We start from the raw sequence: 23,625 nt of genomic DNA, 5'->3' as shown, positions 1-23,625 counted from the left end.
TTGGTTAAATTTCGCTCATTTTATTTTATTTCTGTTAATAAGGGAGATGTAATTTAATTTTTTGAAATAAAAACAAAATTTTATTTATCATTTTAATAACTTTTATTTATTTAGTTTGTTAATTTATAGTGATTTTAATAATAAAAAGGGAATATAAATTAAAACAAATAGTTTTAACGTAGGCGTTGCCGAATTTAAAATTATGTAATTTCTCGGAAAGTCTTAAGCCAAAATTTTAAGCAATAAAGTTTTAATTATTGCAAATTTATAAAAATTTTATTTTCTCATCACATTGTATTCAAACAACCATTAGCATTCTATTCTTTTCAGTTTCTACAGTAGGAAATATAGTATAATTCCATTAGAGCTCTCTTTCCTTAGAATCCACCACATAATCTCCTACTAGGTTACATAATAATATAGTTTACATTTCAATAATGGTTGGAAATAAATCTTTCTACTCCCTTTTTTAGAAGGCGCAAAAATTATAGTAATTTCACAATCACCAATATCTGGAATCTTAAACACCTTCTCAACATCAAAAATAACAAGAGTTTAAAAATACTTATAAATTAATAATAATACTCAAGTTTAATTCAATGACTTTAACTTATGTTGTTCCTTCCATGCAAGATAATAAATACGAATGTAAATGTTCATATAAATTGACATTACAATATTAATTTGATTGCTATCATGTCAATATAGGGAAAATAACGTAATTGAAATACACAATAATTATATTTATAATCTTTATCGCTTTAATAAAGAAATTAAAAGTTTTCTTGTAAAATGGAATTCTATTTTGTATTACACGCATTTAAGATAATATTTTCCCATTTAAAAAAATAAGCCTATATATATAACGGGAAATTTAGAATATTTCTGAATCTTTTATTTGTCTTAATAATGCCTTAATCTACCCTGAACAAGCTATCTTTGTATATTAGAAGTATAATTGAATAATGTCTAAAATTGGCAAATTCCTCTCAATCTACAATGGTAACAAAAAAAGCATTGAATGTTTTCAAGAAGAACCTCGAGGCTGAGTTTGTTAGTTCTCGGCTAAAAACTATGTTTGGCCATCTTTTTTTTATTCAAATAAGCATTAGCTAAAGTGGCCCTTCCCAACTTATTAATTATATATAAGACTAAAACACTAAAATTTAAGCTTTTAGATTATACCCATTAATAAGCATATATTACAAAATTAAACTCCTTCCCTCCCAATTCTTAAATCCAGCCAACCAAAACTAACATAACAGATGTTATTTTACATTTCTTTTTCAGACAAAATTTTATAGTCAACTGTTCCAACCCACCCCAAAATAGATCTATCTCCTAATAGATAAGTATTATGAGATAAAATTTTGGTGACAGGTTTATATATTTATTTATTATAAATCCAGATAGGGATTCAGGCGCCGCTCATCTTGGATTTCATAAATTTTGTAAGATTTCAATTAAATTAAATAGAAAATTGAATAGATATTTTAAAAGATATCATTTATTAGAGTTTTTTTTTTAAATCAAAACTTTTGGGCAATAATATAAGCAACTAATAATTTCTTACATTTAAATTTTTTATATATATATAATCCTTTGAAGCCAATTTTTTATATTATATATTACATCAGAATTTATTCATTTATAAAAATTCAAACTTTTCATTCTACCCCTTAACCATGAAAATATCATTTTATTTGGTTATTTTATGGAATCATTTAATTGGAGAATAGCCGTATTTAGCATGAACTAGAATAGCGGTGCTAACATTCGAATGTGTTTTGTCCTTTTTACATAACTATTAAAATATTTCTAATATAATTTTATATATTCAAACAAGAAATTTTAAGCTTTATTTAAAAAAATCAAATATAAAGCCAATGAATGATCTTCAAAAGATAAACATAGATTTAAAAAAAATTAGATATGAAAATTCATCTTCACACCAAATTTAAGGTAATATATGATCAAGGGTCAAAAAGTTATTCTCGTTAACATTGTTACCCCTTCCAATCGCTTTACCCTGTTTCTATTATTAGATACATTTTTATATAAATATTTCACTTGCCATTTGGTTTTTAAATTATGATCAAAGATAAATAATCCCATATCCGAATTTATCCCTTTACAAATTAAAATGAACGCATTTTATTTTGCAATTCATGACCCGATCGTAGGTTAAATAAAAATAGAAAGATTAAAATTTTACTTTCCTATTCTCCCTCTTCCCGCACACAGAGTATGTGAAAAAAAAAAGATAAACAATTTTAGCATTCATCAAACTAAGAATAATTTAAGATAATAAAAAAATTGATATCAGAATTTTTATATTTAATGATTATATTAGGATAAAAGTGATATAGCATATCAGTATTTTCCAGTGCTGGAAATATTTCTTAGTGTGTGGCTATAAATGTTTTTAGAAATAGAGGATGCCTCGCTGATTCAAATTTTTTGAGAATGCTTAAAGGTTAACTATCATATTTAATTACATATAAATTAAATATTATACAAAATATATTTGGTTCACTTCAAAATTTCAATTGTAACAACAGATTTAAATTTTGATATTATGGCCGCTAAGATCTGTAAAGCCCGGACCGTTTCGGCCCGTTAAAAATTTCTGCACAAGTTGCCCAATCTCTTATAATTTTATGAAAAGTCTACCCCGGCTCATTAAATTTTTCTTCCTGCCATCATATTTTTAATATCATTATAAATTCCATTAACAAATGACATTTATTTTTATTTTGGTAAAACTATTTGGATTATATGATATGATTATTTTACTATCAAAAAAAAACCTAGATATTGCTTGACATTACTTGTGAAGAGTTTTAATTAAAATTTAATTAAAAATTCTTTAGTTAAATAAATTTTTATTTGGAAGGCTTCAGGGACACCGCTTTTTTGCCGGCCATTGGTTGAGTATACTTCTTTTTCTATTTAATATAAAAAATGCTAAAAAAAAGAAGTTATTTATGGTCATTATTTTAAAATTTTAAAAGATTATTAAATTACATTTAGATTGTTATAAAAAAACAAATTTCCCGGAGATGTGGTTGTGTTAAAAAATTATTAACTTTACTTAGATTGCTGAAATTTGGGAGGTAGATGTGGGTGGGATTGGGAAGAGAGGGTGCAGATAATTTTTATCAGCTTAAGATGAGATTTAATATAGGAAAATTTCCTAAAGGAAGGTGAGCCTCGTTCCTTCCTCCATCCAGCTTATGAAGCTATATAAGCATATCATAGCGACTATTTGTTTTTATTACATAAAAATGTCTTTAAAATGTATATACCATATATAGTAAACTTCTTTTTTTTTGCAAATTTTTTAAATAAATTGTTCTCTGATTTGTTTCAAAAATGTAGCCGGGATATGTTAAAGAGACAATCCAAATTACATTACCATAAATGTGTAATATCAAGCAACTTACAAAATTTTGTGTTAAATCAGAAACATGCAAACATATAAGAAGATGTAAGTATTCTCGATATGAGATTGTATAAAATTACCCTACAATAATGTATCTGAAATATTTATGAAAATTTATCACTTCCATAAAACTTGAAAAACAAATTTAGTTAATCCCAATTGAAGGGAAAGGTATGGTGAAAAGAGATATTTTATACACCTTGATTGTCGTAGGACTTATGTGGCATGACCTTTAAAATTCTTAAAAGCATTATTATAACGGAATTCGGATTTCGATTTACTAAATGACAACGTTATTCAATAAATCATATATATACGACAACAGCTAAATATAATTTTATGCGCGTCAAAAGGTAACAAAAAATTATTTAACGGAGATTATTGATTATCGGAAAAAAAAAATAGATTATATATAAAAAAAAAATTATATATATAAATTTTATTATTATTTTAACACTTTAATTAAAATTTGTTACTTAATTTAATGGAATAAGATTATTTGTTTCTTCACCTTTTCTTTTAAAATGTAAACAATATTCAAAATATCCTTTTTATTCGAACAACTAAATTCAAAAATATGTTGCTAGATATCTATTCGTGTTTTCCTTTAAAATCCAATTAGGCACTATTCGAAGTACAATATATTTATTTTTGGTAAGAGTTTAATTATTAGAAAAAACCATTCATTATACTTTGAAGGTCTTGTATGTTTAAGCAAGGGATTTCAAAAAAATTTATAAATGTGAATATATTTTTTTTACCCAAAATTTTGAGCAAAAAATATCCTTTGGAAATGAATAAAATTGAAGATTTTTTTAAAGAAATTTAAGGATTAATATAATGAAAGTTATTTTTTTATATGCAAAAAAAAACGCAGAAGGCAAAAAAAACGATTTGGAATTTTAGGCAAGATCAAAAATCCTTCTTGAACATTCTCAATTTTTTTTGATCTGACCCTTGTTTTAAGGTGATATTTGTTGAAAATTGGTTATGAATATGATTTTTTTAAAATAGTTGATTTTTTTTCCACTCCAGTTTAACAATTTAAAGGGGGGAAGGATATCAGTTAGTAATCTATTTCTCAAAAATCCAACAAAATTACAGGATATCAACTTCAAAAACTTTTCTTCCTTTTTTTTTTATTGATAATTCAAATTGATAGTAAAAAAAAGTAAAAAAATTATTATAGTACACTTTATTATACTTTAAAAAAAACTCATTAAAATTTAATGCTTTTCGAAGGAAGCTATATTACAATTACTTTTACTATATAACTAAAAAAAATAAATAAAAAAGAATATAAATATTTAAATTTTTCTCAATAAAATTATTAATATTTTAGTCTATTTAGGGAATGGGATTAAATACATTTATCTAAACCGTAAAATTTCAAATCTCCACTCCCCCCCCCCTTCCCTCTTAAGTAAAATATCAGATACCCTCTTATATATATACTATCTCGTTTACCCGTTTTCATTATTTATTTTTTTAAACTAATTGTATATGAAAAAAATATTATATAATTATCATAATTATAATCAATATAAATATCAATTATGTCATCTTTAAGATATAGTATATATATATAAACTATATATTGTCTTAGACCTCGTGATTTCGCTAATAAATGTCCAAACCTTTGTAGCATCTATTAGCAAAATCTTCAGGCTTACCCATAATATTTTTCTCTGGATAAAATACTGAGTCAGCTATTTTTAAAAAATCGGAATCCAATGGAGTGATTTTACATCACTAAGTGTTATATATATATATAAGATAATTAATATTTCCTTTAAAAAAAAATATCGGGCACAAATTTTTATTGTATTACAATTATTTCCCTTCTTTTAATTATATATTTTTATATAGATTATAGATATAGTATCTTTTATAAATTATGATCCTTTATAGTCAGAATAACTTATATTTTCAACATTAATACAAATATGATACAAATTTTAAAATAAAGATTTTTGACACCTAAAAAAAAAATAGAAACATTTTAAATCAAATAATTTAAAATCTAAAATTTATTTAATTTTTGCAGTTATAATCGTTATAAATTTATATATATATAAATATTCTAATAAGAACGATATGAAACATTTAATCTAATTCATGATTTTATTGTTATTTTAAAATTGTAATTAAAAAATAATGAAAAATTTCGTAAACTCCTAAAGACGTTATTCTGCGAAACAATTTCTCTGGCATCTACTCATTCCGAAAATAAAAATTAGCCACAATTTCCCTCTACAAAATTCAGGGGACCTCAAATCCAAATCCGCGCAAAATATAAAAATAAGATATACCATAATAGTTTATTTCTTTTTAGTATGTTATTATAAGTTATAATAATCCTTATGAAAAGAACAAAATTGTATATTCAAAACATGATTTATTCGATTGATCAAGAAAAATACCTAACCTGGCCATGCCTAATAAAAAAAAAATTCCTTTACCCAGATCATAGTGCTGATTGCTATAATAGAAGGGAATTGCTATCATTTTTGTTTTAGTCTAACCTTGTAAACCACGTATTTTTTTAAAACTTTTTGGTATCGTGTCTTAAAAAGGGTGTCTAACTCTGCCAATCCCAAATGTTCCTTACCACTGCGGAGATTTTTAAGCGGTTATCCATTTTTTTGATACCTTAAATTTAATATGCACCTTTAAAATAATTTTTAAAAAGAATGAGGATGACACATATTCACGATATTTAAGTGATGTAGAAAAATGGGGGGGGGGGGTGATTTGGGGTTGAAACCTCCCTCTCCCTCCACCATATTTTTTGTTTATTTAAAATCGATAAAAAGCCTTTCCTTAATTTTATATTTCATTTAAAATCATCTCAAAAAAATACCTTCTTCTATTTTTAAAATAACGTGAAAGAATACCCCCTCCCCCCCCCAAAAAAAAAATCTACGCAAAAAAACAATATTACTATTATAAGGGTACATTAAAAAAAAATTTTAAATCAAATTTGTAAGATAAAAGAAAATTATGATGCACAAATTGTATAAGATTCGATCTTTAAAAACGGCTAATCCAAAATTTTGCCATAAAAATTACCCGAGTTTCGGGAATACGTTAATAAATGTGCCAAACCATTCTGCTATCTATGAGCGAAGTTCTCCGGGATCGCGTAATATTTTTGGTTGAAATATCGCGTTAGCCGTTTTTTCAAAATCGAAAATGTTAACACTACTATACAATATTACCAAATATGCTTAAATTTCTTATGAGAAATCGACGTTCTTTTTCCAAATTTAAAGGCGGTATACTTAGTTATAGGTATTGTTATACCAAAATAAGCTCATCAACCTCAGACCTAAATAATCTTCTATTTATATTGGTTTTCAATTTTATCGGAACCAAGGATTTTATTTTGGCACGATATTTTCCGAAGATTAGAGTCTATTTGACTCACATATTATTTTTTTGCTACCACTACTTAAATTATCAAAGTATCAAGGTTACAACCAGAGATATCGAGTCTCATATTTTTAAAATACGACAATTTTTTTTGTAATAATGATGAGAATTTTTTTTATACATATAATTTCATTTCATTTCATTTATTTAATTTTATATATTATAATTGCTTTAGTGCTCTCCCTATATTTTTCTTTCCATCCGGAATCGTGAAACCAATTTTCGAAATTTTTATTTATTTCGTTAATAACTTTATTTGTATTGTTTACTAAACAGATTGAAATGTTAAACTGAAATGAATATACTAGTTAAGACTTACATATAGGCCTAAGTATGTTGTAGAATTAGTGGTTTCAAAAGTTAGGCCAACTTGATGCTTAGAACATCGTCGTCATGAGATTAAGATTCTCGTCAAATTCATGAAAATATAATTCTATTCAAAATATAATGACGCCTATGATATCGTAGTTCTCATTTGGCTTATGATTCGGTTACTTTTTCCATAGTGACAAAATTGTTCTAATAAGTAAGACACTAATTGATAAATATTGAAGCAAACCAGACATTTTAAAATTTAAATATTCTCCATTCTGTGATGATGCCAATTTAGACAATTTTTTCTTCTTCTTATTTCTACCGATAAATTACCATCTACCAAACAGACCAAATCAATAAAATATACTAAGAGCCGTATACATAAGACCTTGATATGAGTTTCAGAATTAGTGTTTTACAAAATTTTGGCACACATAACGTTTTAATCAGAATGTTATAGTTTTAATATTATATTTACAGCTCGAATTTATTTATTTTTGCGGTGCGCTAAAAAACGGATTCACCAATTACTAGTCAGGCAGGAGGCTTCAAATATTAGGGAAAATCAGACATTTATCTGGTTAGATGCCAACTTTTTTTCCCCTTATTTTGCCATTAGCCATTTTTTTCTAGTGTTGTTAAACGGCTCATTTTGAGCCGATTTTTAAAAATGGCTATCTCAATATTTTATTAGGGAAAAATATTATGCAAGCCTTAAGATTTTGCTCATAGGTGACACAAGGGTTTTAACATCTATTAACTAAAATCTCGAGGCTTGAACAATATTCTGTCTAAAATATTGAGTTAGCCTATTTTAAAAAATCGGTTTAGATCGAGCCGTTTAACAAAACTACATTTTTCCTTTCTCTTTGTAACTGTCTATAAAATAGAAATAATATGCAAATAAGCAGAGTATTTTAAAAGAAAAATTCGGAATTCTTCTTGATGTGAAGAACTGAGATTTTATAATGAAATTTTACCTAAAAATGTCAAGAAGATTTTTAAAAAGTGCTTTGAAGATTATTTTCAAACTCTGCAAATAGACAGCTAAACATTGGGAAAATGAATAAGTGATTACAATCACTTTTTTAATCATAAGGTTGAGTCAAAATTTTGTTGCCAATAATTGTTTCACTTTATAATGGCTATCGTACTGATAAAGTACTCATAAACGCTAATAAAGCAAGAATTTTGAAAGATTTTGGAATTAATGCCTTTCACAGTTGCATTTTTAGTTAAGTGCGAATTCGCGGCTAAGATAACAAAATATGGTATTATAAATTGATAATTTTATACAATAATTTTTTGTTACCGCGAATTTACGCTAACTGTGAATGCGGCGGGGTTGGACGAATCTTGGCTATGTCCAATGGGAATTTGACATTTTGTATTAAAAAAAAGATATTCATATTTTAGTTAACGGGGAATGAAAAAGGTAAAGTCAATACACAATTCATTTCGCAAAAATCTCGTAGTTATAGAAATAGGAAATCAGAGTATAATAATTTAACATTCAACTATATAACTAAAAATGAGCTATCATTTTTTTAAAAAAACTGAATTGTTTTTTTTTAAAATTAATATTATTATTGGTATTGGCCTGTTGGTTGCGTATTCGAGATAAAAATATATTTTAAAAAAAAACTGATTATGTTATACGGTTACGGAAATAAAATTATTTTTGTTATTACATTAAAATTCAAAAAAAAGAAGATTATTTAAGAAATTTGAAGGGAAAATAAAATATATATTATATTAAATTAAATGCTTTTAATAAAGAAAATATAAATTTAAACATGAAGATAAGATAAAAAATAAATCAAATACGTTTGTTATTTGGTTAAATAAATGTCAGAAATATGGATAGCTTAAGGATATCATTAAAAATCTTGGTTCATTTAATCAAAATGCTTTTAGTTAATTAAAATAATTAATTATTTCCTATAAAGATCTGCCTGCTTGACAGCCCACTCCCGCCTCTCTTCCCCGTGGAGTTCATTTTCAAGTTCATTTTCTAATTCATTTTCCAGGCCAATTTTATGTTGATGAACATATTCATCGAAATAGGTTTGATAGTACAAGCACATTCACTACAAAAAAAAAGAATTATTGTATTTTGTAAAAAAAAAATCACTCAGTTTAATTAAAAAGAAATCTTTTTATTTTCTGAAAAGGTATATTTATCAATTATTCCTCCGACGTGGCAGTCCTCGAATCTTTAAATAATGTAACGAGTGTAAACAAAAAAAAAATTCGGCAGCACTTGTGTGCGATATGGATTACTGTAAAAAAAAATATAACAAAAATCGAGCAGCACTTCCATGGGTCAGGTCTAACTGCATAAAATATTAGCCCGAATGTGGCTTACAGATAAGAGGACTCTGGTTAACTCCATTTTACTATGTTCAGCCGACTCACTTAAGAGTAGTATTGTTAAATGGTTCTATTTGAACCGATTTTTAAAGACGGAACTCAAGATTTTAGCCAGAAAAATATTGCCAAAAACCTTGAGATTTGGCTAATAAATGTCCAAACCTTTGCGCCATCTATGAGCTTGGTTATAATTCCTCCTAACTGGTAGCTATTTCATGAATCCGTCATTTGTTTAAAAAAATTGGTTCAATATAGTATGATACTATACTAACCTTTCGTTATCACTTTTATCAAACATAGAGCACTATTGAATGTCATTGCTCAGGAGAGAATATTCGACTGAGCGTGATTCGATAGCTGCATCCTAAACCTTTTATAAATCGGAATTTGGATAAACTGAGCCTCTCGTTACGTTTTATAATCCTACACAAAGATCACGTAATGAATAGCTCAGTGAGTCTTCAACCTATGTTACACAATTACCTGATTTGGTTCATTATCTATTTTAAATTAAATATATTTTCACTTAAAAATATAAAAATCAAAAATGCGTCTTTAATAATAAAGAATTATTCTGTAATATAACATTACCAACCCTATTATCCGTTGTTTAATATTTTCTTACCCCACTTGACGCCCATGGCTCGCCCATTGCACCTCAAACTTTGATGACTTATAAATCCTATTTTGAATTTGCATTTTAAGTATTTTAAACAAAAAAAAAATTAAGTAAAATGAAAGGAAATATTTTCTTTTTTACAAACAAGGTTCTCCCAATCAACAAAAAGAAAAGAAATTTTCAATTTTAATTAATGATTAAAAAAATACCACTTTATAAAAAGAGTAATATTCATTCAATCGATATAAAATTTTATTATTTTGAAAAGAAATTCAATTTTTTTTTTTTAAAGCAAAATTTTTCCAAACGATTTAAAGATATTTTGTCAAAAAAATGTGAAAGTTAGTAGTAAAAATTGTATTTAAAAAGTCTATCGAATATTAATAGATTTAGAACCACGAACCTAGAATTCGTTCGCCAGGAAAATAAAATTAATCTTTTTCCACCTGGGAAACTCAAATATGAATGTTTCTATATAAAATGCTAAATCACTATCTTCAATTTATTCGTCTATAAATAAATTTTCTAATTACATATTAGAATTTGCTATCCCCACCCTTATTTGTCCGGTTCTCTCTCTTTTTTTTTGCCTAGAAGCAGCTATTCTGGTTTTCCATCAAAAATATTTTGACCTCGTCGGCTGATATATCTGATCTTCAGCTACTAAAAACTTCTCAAATAATATTAATATGGTCATGATTGCTCAGCCAGGCAATGGCGACTTTAAATTTTCTGTCCGAGAGATGATAAGCAAATTAATGGAATTGACTATGGTTTCAGTTTACGATTGTAACAAGTACTAGGTCGATATCCTAGATCTCAAAGGTCAGGCTAGCTTAAAATTGGGCAGTCGTATTTGTCCATCATAGAGTGAACGGGTAGTGCTATTCTAAATGACTGGGAAAATCTTAACTTGGGATTATTTCCTGTTCAAACATCTTTACTCCTTAATATCAATATTGTCTCCATCCTTTTTTAAAAAAATTCATAATAATATATTTTATCAAGATGATTATACATAAATTAATTTTTTTATATTTTTTTTACTAATTTTATAACGAGCATAAATAAAATCTATTTTACTGTGCTAAACAGCTCGTTCTGTGAGCCGATTTTTTAACGGCTAACTCAATATTTTATCCAGAAAAATATTACGTAAGTCTGAAGAATTCTGCTCATAGAAGGAACGAAGGTCTAGACATATATTATCGAAATCTCGAGAATTAGGCAATATTTTTCTGGCTAAAATATTGAGCCTCAAACAACACTAGTTATTATTTTTATTTTAATTGAAAATGTTATTAATACATTTTTAAAATTGTATATAACGTAGATTTGGAAGTGGGAAAATACAATATAATTTTACTTATATGAATGTTAAAAAATGTTTACATTTTAAATTAAATATACATCATATAAACTAAAAAATTGAATATGAGATAAATTTATTTGTAATAACATTTTTCTTTTAAGAAATAATAACAGATTACATTTTCCAGGAGATAATCCTAATTTTTAATTATTTATTTAGTAAATATCATTCAAAATAAGATTTTTCTTTTTCCAAAATTCTATACGATATCTTATCTCGATTTAATAAATTAAATTTTTATTTGAGTTTTTTGCATTTTTTTTAGACTTTCTTTCCATAATAATATTTTATTTAATGTAAAGATATAAGTTATAATGATCAAACGTCTATAATAAAAATATATATTACATTTACTTATTTATTTATTTTTAAATCCATTTTTAAAAAATGAATTAAAATTGAAATTTATTATTTAAAAAAAATTCTTATATATTTTACAAATATTTAATCTATTCCATTATATATATTATATAGGTAAATAGATAGATACCATTATAAAATTTACTGCACACCAAAATAATCAATACCCTTCTTCATCTAAGCAAATTTTTTTTTTACCTTTTCTTCCCTTTATATGAATTATAAAATATTGAAAAAAAAGAAAGAAAAAAAATAATATTTACTAATGATAAATTTTAGATCCTATGCCAGAATTCTTTAATAATTAATTATTTTTAAAATAAATTATTAATCTTTTATTAGACGAGTTTGTGAATCTACTAAACTAAACCAATAAATATTATTTTTATAATTTTTATTTTTATAGGAAAAAAAACAATATTATATTAATTATCCAGGGGATTAGGCAATAAATCAAGGTAAAGTTAAAGTGGCTTTTGATGTTTAGAGAAAGGCAACAAATGTATATAATATACGAATGGACAAAAATTGTTTCCATATTATTTATTACATTATTTTTTACTATTAAAATTATTTTTCCCGATTTAATAATATATTTTATTTTCATTTTCAAAAGCGATCTCTAAGTTATAATCAGAATCTACCATATGATTTCGACATACAACTAGCCGAATGTTATTTGTTAGAAATTTGTTTTCTTCTAAAAAATAAACTATTCATTCTCAGATCCATATTTTTTTTGGGGGAAATATATCATCTATCCACTCCTGGACTCTATTTGGATAAAATTTGTGAAATTTAACATTCAGATCAAACACACGTGAATATTCACATATATATTCCTTCATTTTTTTTTTGTTTTGTAATTTATGAAATTACTATTCATCTATAATCTTATCCGTCTGATTCCCAAACAATTTTTAATTACGATTACCATTGAAAATGATTCCTGCAAAATATGCAAATCAACGGTACTACTTGGGGTCATAAAATTTAACATGTTCCGGGCCAGTTCGTATTGCAGCAGTAATGATCATTCTTCCATCGAATATAAATTCCCTGATCCCCCAAATTATCAAGATAAAACTGATCAAAATGGGGCAATTAAGGACGGGAATATCAACAATGGGCTAGCGATAAAGGTGGAGAGAAATCATATCATAAAGGCGGACCATCTGCAAATTCCCACAGGTGTACATCGCCCTGATCGAAGGATTGGGCTGGTAGGAAATGTAACAGAGGGTGATGATCACGTAAATAATTTTGACAATTTTATTAATAAACCCATCTTGAATCAACCGCGTATCAATATTTTGGTGGATAATGAACTCCCAAAATCGTATTATAATCTAGTCGTCAAATCTAATGCTCAAAATATCCCGGATGATACAGACAATCAACATCTCAAAGCTCCACAATTTCTGACAGGTGATAACAAATCTAATTCTTCTAATTTGAGTGGGGTCATGTCTGACCTGCCAACCACTGTGAGCGATGTCAAATTCACGGAAAACTTGGATAAATTTGACTCCCAAATCCATAAACTATTTCCCGGTTTAGCCATATACAACAAAGAATATTTCCGTCGCAAAAAAATATCAGACTCCAAAACCAGAAAAATATTTATCAAAAGGGCCAGCAAGGGTAGAAACAAGTTATTTAAAAACAAGATAGGGGACGATGCCGCTAACATTTCGAGTAGGTCTCTCAACGAGGTGAGCCAATTCGAGGATATGATGGCGGGATCCAAGAACACCGGTAAAAGGGTTAGAAAGAAAACTGTGCTCGAAAAGGCCAAGGAAGAGCTACAAACGGATCCGGATATCATAAAGGAGTTGATTTTGGGTAAAAGAATAGGATTCTACAAATTTAAAGGGGAGATTGGATCTGGAAATTTCTCGCAAGTCAAATTGGCCACCCATTGCTTGACAAACGGTAAAGCATATATATTGTACTATAATATGGCCCGGCCTGTACCTGACTCGACTATTATTTTAAATTCGTGTTGAGCTTGGCCGGCCGGGTTGGGTTTGAATTTTTTAAGCATAAAATCATTCCATTTCGTGAAATAACTTGGTATAAAATTTCTCAAGAAACAAGGTTGCTAATTATTTTTTTTTCTTTGTAAGGATATTATTTTTACGAATAAAAAATATATTAAATTTTTCAATATTTATAAAAATCCTGGCCGGGCCGGACAAATTTTTTTATAAAATAAATTTCGGGCCGGGTTCAAATAGGCCCGATGCATTTCGCTATTTCAAGTGTCTAAATGAGATAAAATAACGCTGTATATTAGCCTCCCTTTCCATTTCTTTTTATTATTTAATTCTCTTAACGAGGACCATTTACACTACCTAAAGGTTTATGACACTCTCCTCGTATTCATATAAAAAAGGTATATATATATATATTATGTTTAAGCATACAAATGATTATTGTTTCTTAAAACTTTAAAATAAATTAATTGGAAATTATTATACAATCATTAATTTATTTATTTCATTCATTGATTTATTATTATGCTAGATATTGCATAGATGCATATTATCAACTTTAGAAGGATTTCATGCTTGCACCGTAAATGTGTCATACCCTTTAACTCCAATACCCGGCTTGTATACAAAAAACACAGCATATTTTGTAAACTTCCCCGTGTGAGGGGTTATGTATACCCATTTATTAATGAGAAGTGTTATATTTCTCATAATATGTCACTTGAAGGTAGGAGGAAGGAGTTAATTTAGAAAAGGAAAAGGTCAGTATAATTGTGATCCACTATTAATTCTAATTTAAGAAAAGCATGAATTATTTGTGGCTGGCATTATTATAGAACATATGTACCTGCCATTCATATTGCAAATATTTTACTTGACCCTTTCTGAGCTCAAGCATCTTGAAAGAGAACATTTAAAAAATTAAATTTTAAACTATGAATGGGCAAGATCATTTTTCATTAATGCTATATGTTTTTTTAATCTTTTAAATATAAATTTTATCCCCAATCACATATAAAATACCTAGGCATACCATTCATTCATTCATTCATTTAAATGGGTATTAATACAAATCCAGCTGGTGGCACGCCATTAATTTCTCATATAAACAATTAAATTAAATTTTATAGAAACATTCTTTTTTAAAAAAATCTAAAATGACGTGTAACCAGCTGACTGATTTGTGTTCAATGGCGCTTCAAATTGCATTTTAATGAATGAATCGTTGACAAAATGTTCAATGACATATAATATATATATGTTGTATTGGGGTATGGAACCCATGGGGATTTGGAATATCTCAATTTTAAATCAATTACTGAGGGCGATTTGTGAATTTAAATTAATTTAATACACAAAATTTTATGACAAAAATTGTCTAAATTATAGAGAGTAGTTACCCTGTATATGTTAGAATATATTTCCTGTCAAATCAGACCTTCCATATTTAAAAATCACTCTCAATAAATGACATAAAATATAAAGATTCTGAACCCCCATATTCCATATCCAGACACATATACCCAATAACGGTTATTTATTATTAAAATTATATAAAAGTGCCGTTACGTTGGTTTTCCATATAAATTTTTTTTTTAAAGTTTTCATAATATAAATTATTTAATATGAGTATATCAATGTTGTTTCACCAGCTGATTTATATTGAAACACATTTAAAATAAATGAAACCATCAGTGTATATGGATGGCACTGAACATATGACAATTATTATATATGACAAAAATTATATATTTAAAAAATATTATAACAACTTAAGCTAATTTTATTGGATAGATGTATTTATACATTATAGTTATAGCTTTTACAAAAGTAAAAGTTAGAAGAAAATAAAATAAATGAAAACAAGTGATTTAAAGTTTTTTTTTAGATATATCCTTATATTACTTACAAAATCATTACAGCGTCATTAGGGAAGGAGGTGTAGGGGCTCGACCCTCCTAAAAAATTTGATTAGCCTCCTGAAGCAAAATATTTTTTTTAATGTCTCTCTAAATTCCCACTAGACTAAATTAAAATTTTTTGATAACCCCCTTAACCTTCTTTTATAATTCTATTAAGTATTATATATAAATTTGATTTTATTATATAAAAATTAATAAGGCTATCTAAATTTTAATTAAATGATTGATTTTAATTATTAGAATAGATTAATACATATAAATTATATTTTCACTATGTTAGCTTGCAAATTTAAATTATTTTATAACCATAATTAACTAAATATAATCATTTATTAATTGTAAATTAACAAATTTAATATGGTATTTAGCCATGTTCAAAATCGCTAATCAACTATATTATTCATTTTTAAATTTAATTACCATGCCTCTTCCTAAAAATATTTCCAAGGTGCAAACAAGTATAAGAAATTTATTTATAAAAAGTATATATATGGTTGATGATCATCTATTATTTATAATTATTTATAAAATATTAGGTAAAATGTCACTTTTGCAGACGTATTTGACAGTTATAAAATATATTACAGTTATTATTTTTAAAATTTTACAAATCAATGCTTTTGATAATAAATATAAGTAACAATTTGCATTCAACTATTTAAGCCATCTATTTATTTAAATATTATTAAAATTAAATATCTTATTATTCATCCCACAATGGATGTAATAAATTAGATATCTTTTCTTCTCTTTTTTACGTGTTTTTAGGTAAGCATTTTTTCTTCTTCTTTGAAAAACAGTTTTGAGTTAAATTTTTAATACGAATATATTTTAGATTTTGCTACAAACTACTATTATAAATATAATTAACCAACTGGAGGTGGTGCGACAATAATATATAAAATCTTAATTACTTTCATCATATCACTCTGGTCCTTATCTTGGAGTTACTAAATGATTCATTTCTATTATTTCATCCTTACCGTGTAAATAAATAACTCAAGGGTTCAATATTTGCATAATTATTTCTTCCAAAGATTTTTAGTGTTTTTGTTTTGTCAATTTGTCTAACATAATAAATTCTGATATGAGTTTGCATCGTGAGTATAATGGCTATGACTGCAAGTTAACCATCTATTATTTGGGTGACTATGTAATTTAAGATTATGACTCCTGCTGCTGAGAGCCATTTGAGTGCATAATTTAGATAAGCAATAATAATCAACTGTCTAGTCGTTTATTTATTAAAAATGGGAGATTATAAATTTTATATCTCTCAATAATTTTCTCCATTTTATCTAGCTTCCATAATGTCATCTAAAAAAAAGCTCTAACCATCATATACTTTTATGATTTGAACTAGTCATTTATATTCTCTTCTTCAAGAATTAGTGATTTGGTTACGCCTACAAATTCCTTATTAATCAATTCAATAAAACACTATCTAAAGGGTAACACAACGTTATATTAATTTAATGACCTTTTTTCAATGTAGGTTGCTAAGAATTATATTACCTTGTATGTCTTTTAAAATCCATTATCAATTGAGGTAACCTTTTTTATCACTTGTAATTCTTAGACAAAAAATTTTTTATATCCGCAATCGAAAATATTTAATATTGTAATTGGATAAATATTTTATATTAAAAAAATATTATCTTTATAAAAGTCTTATATTGTTTTACTTTCATTATTTATAAGCATAATAAATGACAAAGTATGAAATTCAGAATAATTGTTCAGAGTTTGCAAATTTCAATTAAAGAGTATAATGTATTAATATAAAAACCTGCCGAAGACCGGGCAAAACGGGCCGAAACCCGCAAAATTGGGAGTATGGTAGGCGAAGCCCCCCATAAAAATTTTTTTAGTAACCCCCTGAGATTGTAAATGCTAGTGATGCCCCTGGTGCTAGTTCATCGATAAGTTTTTTTACAGTCAATAAATAAAAACCGGTTATAAGCGAAATAAAATTTACGACAAGCCTTAGGCCGAATCTTAAATATATTTTAAATTATCAAAAATCAATTTGGTCTGAATACATTAAGGTTTCTCTTTCCCCGATTTAAGATATTTTTTTAAATCTTATGATTCTATGATCTTCATAGAAGTTATTTTTTCTTTTTGTTTGTTTAATAAATATAGAAGTAATTCAAATCTCATTAAATAAGATAGAACGAAGACTCTAGATACACAAAAGCAATTAAAAATTAAATAAATATAAAAAAATCCTATCATCTTTCAAAATATAAGACTCGATATGGTTGTAGCTCTGAAACTTTTATATTTAATAGCGGCATGAAAAGGTAGTCTAATAGACTTGTGGCATATCTGTGCTTAACATTTATTGAAATTAAATTAATAGTTGTTTGTTCATAATGAAATTTACAAAGTAGATTTTGAAAAAGGAAAATGACAAACCAGACGAGTCTTTTGTTATTTAATTTGAAATTTATTTTTAAAAAAAATATAAAAGTAATCAAATATAGTGTAGATCAAAATTATTATTTATAAATTAAAAACATAAATATAGTTGTTTTTTTAGATTTTAAGCCTTTATATTATCAATTTAGTAAATTATATTGATATTTTTATAAAAAAGTCCATTTTATTCATGAGAAGGGGGTTAGGTTGTGGGGGGGGGATGTATCCCTAACCCCCCATGCCTACGCCACTGGCACGTCTAAGTATTTTCTGTCTAATAACTAAAAATTTATTTGTTTTGGTCGGTTAAAATTGACTAAAAACGAATGACGACTAACCCCGAATTCACTGTTAGCGTTAATTAGCGGCCTAGCATACAAAAACCATAAATTATGATATTTGTATCATATTTTGTATATTTCGTTGCGAATTCGTGCTAATTAAAAATGCAGGGTAATAGTCTATTTTTTAATATATTTACTTATGTGAAGATATCTATAGACAATATAATTCCTAAATATACAGAATTTATTTTTATTACCAATTAAACAAAAAAAAAATTAATTTTACTTTTTATTTTACTAGTATATATTATACATATATTTAGTTTTAAAAGATATTTTTAAAATTATTTTAATTAATTTTGGATGCAATTTTTTTTTAATTGAGTGATGTTTCATTTTAAAATGTGTGTTTTAGAGTAATATATTGAATTTTTATCATACCTTAAGGCTGCTCATTTAATTAAATAAAGATGTATCTGTATAAGGGATCTACAAAACTCAACTCACCCTCACTCATACCCTGGCTTGGCCGGGAATATTTTTTAAATAAATATAAGAGGTCAACGGGCCAAGTTGATACATAAAATTTGTGCATAAAAAATTAACAGGTCGGGCAATTTATCTAGAAATAATCGCTCAGACCTTGAGAATCTCTGATTTTTTGTAGAATTTTGAAATCCTAACCCAGGCATTGTTGATATATTTTTTTTGAATTTTGACCTAATATATTGATTTTGATTAATGTTATTTGAAAATAAATTATACAATTCGCCTATTTCTTTATATTTTTTTAAGAGTAAACTATCTAAAATAATAAATCTATAAATAAAATAGTAAATTCTTAAGAAATTAAAAACAAATAATTTAATATGATCTGATTAAAAAGTACACAATAAACATATTAAAATATACTATTAACTTATTAAACGGTTGCTACAAGAAGAGATACCATGGAGTTAGAAGTGTCTTATATGATATTGGGAAAAATTATATATATATATTTTTTTAAAAAATTTATCGCGCTTGGAAGTGCTGGGCCCGACTTGCGACTGGCTACTTGCGCAAATAATTTTAACATCTACAGAAAAGGAATTAATAATGTTTTTGTGTACATATATTAGCTGTAACACGATTATTTTTTCAATCTCGTTTTTTTGTTAATTTTATAAATCTTATTTTACCAGAAATATATTTCCTGTTTTGGAATACCTACCTTATAAATAAATTTCAGATAATTTTATCGTGAACTTTTGAACTTAATATTATTTATATTAGTTTTTCCATTGATTTATATAAATTATGAATGACTAGAAAGTCTAAGATAAAAATTCTAAACATGTTGGAATCCATTTCCGGAAAAATCAGATTTTTAGTTACATTTTTTTTTTATTTAAAATTTTCACACCCAAAATTAATATAATTTGATTCAAATCATAGAATAGTTAATTTTCTGCCATATAAAATCGATTCTTGTCATAGAGCTTAGCTTATCACGTTTTACTTCTTTTTCCTTTACGACTCATAAATTTGTGATATATTTATTTATTGCTCATTTAATAATTTATTATAATATTAATAAATTTATCATTTAAAAATGGACAAAAAATTTTTTAGACTTTTAAAAAACTATCACGGGAGATTGGGATATGATATTTCGGACAGTGTCTGAAATCAGAATCATTTATCAATTTTAAAAAATTGTTTTAAAAATTTATATTAATAGGTATACATCACGTAAATTGGTATTAATTCAAAATATAAGAACTAAATAATATTAATTTTGTCGCTCTATAAGAATTGCGATCGAATTAGAATTGCCATAAAAATCGATGTTGGTGTTTTATTCTTATAAGTTTTAATAATAAGCTCTGCTGTTTTTCAATTCATATATATATATATTTAGTTTTACAAAATAAACTTATCAAATCAATTTAACATAAATTAATGTCCAATTAATACAATACAATATAAACATAACGCCAAACAGTCATTAAAATATATATTGACAATTACATAACAAGTTTGATTGGTTCATTTATAAGTTTAAGATATTCTAATTTAGAGATCCTTCCATAACGCCATCGACAGAATAATTATCCCAAATGTATGTATTTTTAAAGTAAATAGGAAATATAAATTTGCACCTAAATGATAGGTGTATTTGATGACTTTCAAAATAATATATCAACGTTCATTGACAAACTCGAAGGTTTTAATTTTCAAATATGAATGAGGATATATTATAGACAATAATAACGGATCGCCCCTCACTTTTCACATTCGCACCATATTATAATTAATTAAATTATCCAACTAATTTTAGCTCAAAATAAAAATTATTCAGTAAAATTTAGTGGAACTAAAGGGAAAGCTAATAATTTCATAAAAACTATCATGTTTGCAGTAATTTGTTGATGCAAGAGAAATTTTGTAATATTTTTTACTAATGATCACACACAAACATTTCGCTGGAAATTAAATTGATCTGTTTAAATAGGAAAAGTGGTAAGCTAGGCGTATACATTATAGCCTTAGATTAATGAAAATATGAACTCCCCATTAAAAAAAAATTTGAGTATGAATTAAGGATTCATCATGATAGTAAAGTAGATTTAGAGAATATAAATTGAATTTATATGTTTAATATCGCTCATTTTTCTAAATTTAAATTAGCTTTTTATAGAATATAAAATGCATAAAACTTGCCTTTAAATATTTTAAACATTGTTGATAGGGGGGAGGGGTTTCTAACTGCCCACCGCTAGTAGTATATTTATTCAAATTATTATTTGAAAATATAGAATTAAATAATTAGCATAAATCGTCCCATGTGTTTACCACGATTCTCAGATTTCAATCGTGATACTCTTCTTCATTGTCTATAGAACCAAATTTTTTTTATTATAAATAGCTTCCTGTATATCTATCATTTTTATAGATGTTATATCAATTTTAGTTTTATGGTTTCTCCATTTTAGCTCTAATTTGTCTCTCTACCTCCTTAAAAAATATCAGGGCTTCTCCTAAGATTGATAAGGTTGTTGCAATGGCTAACATAAAGTAAGTTTTCATATAAGCTTTTCTATAAACTTATGCGCATACGCAGGAATTTGGTGTGTGGGGGGGGGGGGGGGGGGGGGGGGGGTTAAAATTTTTTTAAATAAAATCATTGTTATTTAAAAATATAAAGCATAAATTTTTTTAGGACTAAAAAATAAATATATAAACCGGCATATAGAAAACTATAAAATAAATTTGAATTAAATAAATATTAAACGGATATAACTGGCGGCATATGAAAAACTATAATATAAATGTGAATTATAAATAAATAAATATAACCAGCATATAAATCAGAAATCACTATAAAATAAATGACCCAAAATAGAAATTTAAATTTAAGCCTTTAAAATTTATATATAAAGTATAAATTTAAATGTTAAAAATATAAATTATTACACAAGTTTCTTAGGAATAATTGTATTTTGTATGTAATAACTTAAAAAGTATTCATGAAAAAATATAATTAAAATATTAATTCGCACATAAAATAATTAAGAAGCATATTATAAATTTATATGTAAAATCCAATCTTCATTGAGATTGGGTTTATTGTTCAATTATCTCATCTGTGCTTGGCGTCAAATGCCTACGAATATTCAAAAGGGCCAAACCATTCAATATATTGTCAGAAGTTGTACTCCTTAGGTATGTTTTTATTCTTCTTAAAGAAGGGAATGTTCTCTCATTAGTTGCAGTACTAATGTGAAGTGTTGCTAATATATATAATTTATCATACATTGGGAAAATAATCTTAAAGATGTTTGAAATGATGCAAAGCATCCATAGCATTTTTTGGGACTATATCAACCATAGTTAATCTTTTATATACTATAGTTGGCATTCAGCTAATAAGGCATCATAAGATACTTTAACATCTTCATGAAAAAATCTGATAAATATTTTATTTTTTTTCTATTACTATCTGAAAAAGGTTGGTAAAACTTTTGTGGAAGTAATATCTGCAGACTTCTAAGTGCTGCCTGATGAAATAAAACCCGTTTCATTTGGTTTATAAATGTATCTAAGAGAGGGATAAAGACATTTATTTTATAATACTACTGACCCTATATTAATGTTAGGACGATAAGCTTGCCTCGCTGCAAGCCGAGGGAGCAAATGTTAATCTCATATAGCTCTGCTTTTGACTCAAAAATAACATATAAAATATGAAATTCTTCAATAACATTAGCCCTAATTTCCCAGAGTTCTAATAATATGCTCTCCGCTATTCTCATCATTTCAATCAAGTCAATGTTATGTTTTGTTTTTAAAAATACATAATATATATTCTAATGAGAAAAAAAAAGTAAGTATTGAAACCAATGATATGCTTGTTTCTGAGGATATATCTCCTTCAGGTGTGATTTTTCAGTAAGAGTATAATAATCAACTCTTCTAACTCTATAGAAGCTGTTTTGATGGCAAAGACTCCATCTCGTTGGACAAGCTTTTTGCAATGTCTTTCTCCTTGTTGGACAAGGAGTTTCAGAAATAATTCTGTTTACAGAATCTCCTAATGCTTGAAATTTATTAAAATTATTATTGAAATTCAAGCTTCCTGAATCCAATGACCATGTAATTCTGGGCCCTGCAATCCACAATATAGTATGGCCTCAATAGTTAGCTTGATCTCTATTTTCTTTTGCTATTTTAATCCTATTTTTGTCAATATGTGATAAAATGGGAATCATATCCCCACAATTAATTTGAAGAAATAATGGGTTCACCGCGTTTGTGGTAAATTTGTTTTATTGTCAAAGATTTATCCAGCATCTTTGTACTTGTTGACTTAACTAACAGGACTCATAACTTGCAATAAGCTCCATTGTCTCGGTAGAGAATTCTAGCCACAACCATCTAGTAATATAGCTGTTTTGAAATTTTAACTTTCAAATAGCACATAAAGTTTGTATGAAATTTGAGGGGTAGAATATAAATCTATTATTAAATAAAATATTAATCTTAGGTATCTTTATTACCTTTTTAAGAAGCTTATGTTTTACCTCTAGGCTAATT

The 23,625-nt window shown here is 26.3% G+C and overlaps 1 protein-coding gene across 2 annotated transcripts in view; it reads left to right on the top strand.

Moving 5' to 3' along the window:
* Positions 1–3,993: 3,993 nt before the first annotated feature.
* LOC135929190 (uncharacterized) overlaps positions 3,994–23,625 on the top strand; it is a 31,771-nt gene continuing 12,139 nt past the window's right edge. Inside the window, exons 1-2 of one of the 2 annotated variants that reach the window (XM_065465740.1) lie at positions 3,994–4,079; positions 12,536–13,854. In XM_065465740.1, the coding sequence (XP_065321812.1) occupies positions 12,789–13,854 (1,066 nt within the window). In that variant the 5' untranslated portion in view covers positions 3,994–4,079; positions 12,536–12,788. Of the gene's footprint in view, positions 4,080–12,335; positions 12,378–12,535; positions 13,855–23,625 lie in introns of those variants that run through there. The other variant, XM_065465739.1, reaches the window with a different exon arrangement.

Source organism: Gordionus sp. m RMFG-2023, chromosome 4, assembly GCF_954871325.1.
Source record: "Gordionus sp. m RMFG-2023 chromosome 4, tfGorSpeb1-WG-v2, whole genome shotgun sequence".
NCBI lineage: Eukaryota > Metazoa > Nematomorpha > Gordioida > Chordodea > Parachordodidae > Gordionus > Gordionus sp. m RMFG-2023.
The sequence above is the reverse complement of the archived record's forward strand: the minus strand, read 5'-3'. Positions and strand labels throughout refer to the sequence as shown.